Here is a 6,615-nt window from a genome sequence, read left to right as displayed (position 1 = left end):
TCACAGCTGTTAGTGGTGGCAGCTCACTAGAGAGCAGTGCAGAGCAGCATGTTATAGCCGCCCTTTCCTCTTACGCAACCAAAAAAGTTCGAGGCGGCACCATCAAATGTTAATAATGCTACTTCAACATCTATTGACGAGACTCTCGACACACATTCTTGTGTTAGTGCAGCTCTTTCAGATCCAGAAAGAGACTCGATGAAGAAATACCCCAGAGGTATTTTTAGTCGCATATTCATGCCGACCAGCATAAAAACGCAGACATTTGTCGCTTCGGGCAGGCTATCATCGGAGATACCTGTTCCAAGATTGATGTAGCCTACCACTTTCTTCCCAACAAGCTGAACATACTTTTTGATGGCCATGTCATCCATCATGAGTGCTGCGATCAGGGGCTTGTCCTGGCTTTTGGCTAAATTTTTAATAAAATCAAAAGCCTCAGAGGTAAAACCCGGATCGCCATTTACAGATTTGTACCACTCACGCAACGTACGTTGCGAAGGCAAAGCGTTGTTAAATTTCGACCGCACATACTCATACGCTGCCGCAGAGTAGTAGTGCAGAGTGAGTGCGAATGCACGTAGCTCTGGGGGGTACATCTTGTTTGTTTTTTCATGGGCTCGGACAAGAAGCTGTTGAATTTCAGGCGAGAAAGTTGCTTCAAAGACCTCAAGGCCTTTTTCTGACAAAAGTTTCCTCTCTTTTAGCTCCTTGATCAAATTTTCTGACGCATCACACCGCTTGCTTAGCCTTCTTTTGGATTGCTGCAGTGTCTTAATTTTCTTCTTTAGTTGGAGAACCTCTTGTGCAGACTCCTCTGCCTTGGAACGGTACCAATCCTTCGCCGGCGAAGAAGGCTCAGATGGCATTTCAACCGCTGCCTCAGCACTGACGACAGGTGACACCGCAGTCCGACACTTAGGGGCCTCTCGCTTTCTTTTCGCCTGCAAGAAAAAAAAAATCAGTTATGCTCCAAAGTTCAGAAGCCGGGTATAATGGTCCCACCCACTGCTTAGACTGACTAGAAACGGGATTACTACCTCGGGGATCTTTTTATAGTTTCGGTGCGGAAGTTTAGCGTGCCCGTATTTATGCACGCACAGTGAAAAAAAAAAGTTGGACAAGTAAGTGTACGTGACGTGCGCTTTGTCAGAGAGTGGTGTGATTTTGAACAGCACGTAGAAAACGAGAAACTGTGCCTACACATTCGGAAATCTATCGCCTATTTACCGTAACGAAAATGTACATTCGTGATGGTACTCACTGGTTTCTGGAGATGCGCAGGGAACGCAGGAAAAATGGTAGGAATGCTCCCTGGTCGCAGTCTGGTCGTTTGGCCCGTCCTGTCAAAGCAGTTGGCTTCAAAGTGCTCCGAGCAGAGAACGTCCGCATTCTTAGGCTCCCAGCCATCCCTCCGAACAGCACGCTGCCATGCGTCACGCGGCGTCTTGTCTTTCGGAAACCTGCGGTACCACACGCACAAAATAGGTTATTCAACTTCTACTCGCCAGCTGAAAAATGCTAATGAAAGTAAGTTTTCAGCTGAAACCGCGCTTCTCGAATGAGGTAGCGCTCCGAAGGAGACAAGCGATTGAAAGCGCTTTTTCCCGCGTACTTACACGTGAAAAGGGATTCCTGGCTTCTGCTTCGCACGATTAGTGCAGCCGAAGGCGACACACGAGCTCACCATAACGTCCGGAATCGTGTCAACTTCCTTTAGAACTGCACAAAATCCGCACAGAACAAAAGAACAAGGGAGAAACGCGACAACTGTTGTTCAGTGGCGCGAACGGCGGGGGCCCAAACGACCGACGGCACGTTTTTTGCCTGGAGCAACATGGCGGCCGTCGGCGTCATCAGAGGGCAGGCGCTTCCACTCCAGAAGTTTTTTTTAAACCTCCTTGGGCGCCCCGCGTACTGGCTTGACGTCACCGTCGTCTTCTTCCGAGGAGTCGTCCTGAAAGCCGCTTGGTCCTGGTCTGGGCTCTAGGGTATTCAAATCGTCCGTGTCACCTCGCCACTCGCCATGGAAGTCGTCCAGTCTGCGACGCTTTCACATCGTTCCGGCGTCGTCATCTGAAACAGACGGTAAAACCCTACAGACGGTATCAGATCCAGTAGACGCCTCTGCATTACCTACCTCGACTCCAGCGCCAGAAACAGCAGGTGCCGAATCCGCACCATCGTCAGTCGACGAGTCATCGCTCCATGAATCTTCACTGGACGAGTCATCGCTCGATGAATCGTCGCTTGAGGAATCGTCACACGGGACCCATATCTTCAAACTCTCCGCGAGCAAGACGTAGCGAAGCAGGCTCGAGGTGTTCTGCATCTTCCCTTGAGCCAGGGAAATAAGATCGTCGTTTCCCGTTTGCCATCCAAGCAAGATAAGATTCCCGCAATAATTTGTCGTTTCACTAAACTAAACGTCCGAGAAGCGTGGTGGGACAACCGGCTTAAAATTTCGGAAATGAACAAAGAAGTTCGCGTGCTGGAAAACCTCACGAAACGCAGTAAAGCACTGTTGAAGGAAGTAAAAGACTGGGCAAAGGTAAACGACTATAAGTACGTCTGGCATAGAAACAACAAAATCCTCGTAAAAAAGGCGGAGAGGCATCCAACGAAGCCTATCTCGGACTTCCGCGATGTTACTAAGCTCACCTAGATGTCTGACTAGTACTTCTAGGATTTTGTGTGTAAAAGAATCACCAGATGGCACCTGTTTGCCATACGTCCTACGTTAATCCTAACCAGTTTTCAAAAATGCTTGGTCCAGCCTTTGCAAAATCGTTCAAATCTGTTCATTTTAATGCACAGTCACTCGGAAATAAAGAAATGCACCTAAATTTATTTTTGCAACAGTTAGATACATCTTTGGATGTAATTATGGTAACTGAAACTTGGTCGAAAAATGATTGTGATCTTATCCGTTATCCTATGTACCAAACATTTTTTTTTAAACCGCGATAGTGGTCGCGGGGGAGGTGTTTGTATGCTGTTTAAAAATATTTGGGAACCAGACTTGCTACCGTTATTCACAGTATGCACGAGCGACTATGAAGTGTTATCTGTATGTTCAGGAAGCACCCTTTTTGCAGTGTGTTATCGTCCTCCACAGGGCTCAGTCACAGCATTTATTAGTTTCTTCGAATCTCTGCTTTCATACTGCCGCGAAAAACGATTGGACCTAGTATGTGGCGGGAACATGAACATTAACATGTTGAATAATGATGTTTCGAAAAGGAGTTTCGACTTGTTATTACAGGCAAATGGGTTTTCAAATGTCATTGATTTACCAACCCGCATCACGCCAAATTCTTCCACGTTGCTAGATCTGTTTATTACGAACATAGACAGAGCAAGGGTAAAATCTGGAGTAATTAGCGCTGACATTAGTGACCACTTACCGATTTATTTATGTTTTACAAAAGAATTCAAAAAACATGTTAGCAATACCCGCTCTTTTCAACCTATCACTGAAAATGCCCTTTCTATATTTAGGCAAAATGTAGCGCAAGTAAACTGGGATTTTATTCTGGAAGAAAATGATCCTGAAATAGCGTACGACAAGTTAATAAATGTTCTTAAACCAATTTACAGCGCAAGTTTTCCATTCAAAGTTGTGAGGAACAACCACCGAACTCGGAAGCCATGGATCACACAAGAACTACTTACTAAGATTAGGTTGAAAAACACTTTGTATCACAAGTTCATCAAAACTAAAGATGCGAATGACTTACGTATCTTTAAGAATCTCCGTAATCGCCTCAACAAGGAACTTAAAAAAGCTAGAGCAGATTATTACACAAATCAGTTTGTTGCATACCAGGGTCGCACTGATTTAACGTGGAAAAAGCTCAACAATATTCTAGGGAAACAAAGTTGTGAAAAAGAACTTTCCACACTTGTACTAAACGGGGAAGCTATATCCGGCCAGGAACTGGCCAATGAATTTAATCGCCATTTTGTAAGCATTTCTAGTGAAGCGAAAGTATTCAATGACCTCCTAAACATTACCTCGATTGAAAATACTCTATTTCTTAGCCCGGTTGATGAAGCTGAGGTGATGGGCACATTCAACACGCTAAACAACACGACATCTTGTGACATTGATGGATTCCAAGTTAAACCAATTAAGTTTATATTTGACATTATTTCGCCGTACATTACGCATATTCTCAACAAGTGTATCATTAAGGCAGTGTTTCCTCGTGGTATGCAGCTTGCGCGTGTATCAGTAATTTATAAAAAGGGTGACAGAAATCAATTGAGAAATTACAGGCCAATATCTATACTACCAATATTTTCAAAACTGTTTGAAAACGTTATTCATAAGCGCTTCGTGAGCTTTGAATCTAAGCATTCCCTAATTAGCGACTCTCAATTTGGTTTCAGGAAACACTGTTCGACAGAGCTCGCGTTACTGGAACAAAAAGAACACATTCTAAAGGAACTTGACAAAAATAAAATAGTTATTGGGATCTATGTCGACTTTACGAAGGCTTTCGACCTAATAAACCATGAACTATTGCTGCGCAAGTTAGAGCGTTGCGGATTTCGTGGACATGCATCTGCACTCGTAAAATCTTATCTTGAATTCCGTAGGCAGGCAGTTGTTGTAAACGGATTCTCATCCGATACACGGCCTGTTCAGTGTGGCGTCCCACAAGGCAGCATTTTGGGCCCGTTTCTTTTTAACATGTTTATAAATGATATTGTGCAGACTACACCCTTCGCAAAAATTGTATGCTACGCTGACGACACGAGCATATTTCTAGCTGGAGATAATATAGGCGAGTTGCAGAACAAGCAAATGACGCACTAGACAAACTCGATAACTGGACACGAAAGAACGCATTACAGATACACAGCTCAAAAACTAAAGTTGCCATCTTTAGAGGAAAAAACAAAAAAGTCACATTAACAAGAGATATATTTTTTCAGCGTATTCCCCTAGAAATAGTGCCATCGATTAAAACATTAGGAGTTATGATAAATCAAAAACTGTCCTGGGACGACCATGTAAGCTATCTTGGTAGCAAGCTGTCGCAGATAATAGGCATTGTTTACAGAAAACGTGAGATGCTGCCACTGAACGTGATGATCCTAATCTATCAGTCTATATTTTATTCTCATCTAAACTACTGTCACTTAGTCTGAGGTACCACGACACAAGAAAACCTAAACAAATTACACGTCCTACAAAAAAGCTTCTTACGCGTAATGGAAAACCTTCCTCGCTGGCACACAACAACCGAACTTTTTACCAAACACTAAATTGTGCGGGTAACTAAATAATATAAGTATCGTCTTTGTCATTCCTTCAAGCGTGAAATCAAGTATAGTACATTTCTACTTCGTAAGATTGCTCTGCTAGAGCCGCGAAAACATATATGCAGAACAAGAAATACAGATATATGGCACGTTCAAACATACAGAACAACTTACGGCACGCAAACCCTGGAAAGCCAGCTTCCGCGACTGCTCAATAGCTTCGCAGCTAAAAACGCACCCCTTGAAACATTGACAAATAAAGAGTTGTTATCATTTTTTCTTTCATAATTCCTGTTATCTGTTTGCTCGCGATTTCTGTGCCTTAAAAGTGTACTTCCTTGTATTGTGTCTTTCATTTTTCTTTTTCTGTTATATTATGCACATTTGGTTGTGTTATATTATGCACATTTGGTGAATCCTTGCTGTTCGCCAAGTTAGGGGTCAGCAGCTCAGTCAAGCTGTACGATCCTCGGATTTTGCAGCTTTTACTGCGGGCCCCTGTCATCATGTACACAATGATGATGAAATAAACGTATTATTATTATTATTATTATAGTCGGGGCACGGTTGGCGGGCATGACGATAAAGCGGTGTACTTACGGGAAGCAATACTTTTTTTTCCTCCCAACGTAGCGCACGTGCGTTCAATGCCGAAGCCAGCAGCCGACTGAGCTCTTGTCTCTCTCTCCTTTAACTCAAGCAGTGACGTCACCAACAGCGCCCGCCAATGAGGCCCACTCTCGCTGTCGGAACAGGAGCTGGTTGGCCAAACGAGTTCTGGTGAGGGCAACCACTGGAAAGGCTGGCGCTGCGGTCGCGCTGACGCAGCAAACGACCACACGCGACACGTTCATGCAGTCGTCAGTGTAGCACGCTTCATTTCAACCCCAAATCAGATATTTTTCTAGCTAACCGTTTTTTTTACCGCACGATACCACAGTGCCGGACACAATTTAGCGAGTCTATAATGAGTCAGCCTTTCCAAAACGCCATGGCAGGGATACACTTGCCTCACAAAATTGAAATTGGCGAAACAAATCAGCCATCATGCTCGGGTGTTAAAATGAGTTGGCAGCCACTTTTTTTTTGCGCATCCGTGCATTCGCTAAGAATCTGCGTCTCTTATTAGATTTCAAATATACCGTATGTATTGAAGAATTGCAAAATATTACCGTGCACCCTTACCTTGATAAATACGTAGCACAACTAGCTGCAATATGACGTTTCTTTTTATTTTGAAACTACTTTCACCTAGTTAAACGCCGGAAGGCCTCAAAGTGCTGTCACTAAGTCTTGTTCAAACTTGAGAGCGACGACGTCTATTCCTCTTTATAGTTACGT

General features: G+C 43.9%; 1 protein-coding gene across 1 annotated transcript; it reads right to left on the bottom strand.

Moving 5' to 3' along the window:
• Positions 1 to 360: 360 nt before the first annotated feature.
• LOC119176848 (uncharacterized) lies at positions 361 to 1,435 on the bottom strand. The gene is made up of 2 exons (XM_075870648.1): positions 1,265 to 1,435; positions 361 to 944 (listed from the first exon to the last, which is right to left on the bottom strand). The coding sequence occupies exons 1-2, from the start codon at positions 1,408 to 1,410 to the stop codon at positions 788 to 790; spliced, it is 303 nt and encodes a 100-aa protein (XP_075726763.1). The 5' UTR covers positions 1,411 to 1,435; the 3' UTR covers positions 361 to 787.
• Positions 1,436 to 6,615: the final 5,180 nt, after the last annotated feature.

The sequence above is a fragment of the Rhipicephalus microplus genome, chromosome 8 (genome assembly GCF_043290135.1).
Source record: "Rhipicephalus microplus isolate Deutch F79 chromosome 8, USDA_Rmic, whole genome shotgun sequence".
Taxonomy (NCBI): Eukaryota; Metazoa; Arthropoda; class Arachnida; order Ixodida; family Ixodidae; genus Rhipicephalus; species Rhipicephalus microplus.
The sequence above is the reverse complement of the archived record's forward strand: the minus strand, read 5'-3'. Positions and strand labels throughout refer to the sequence as shown.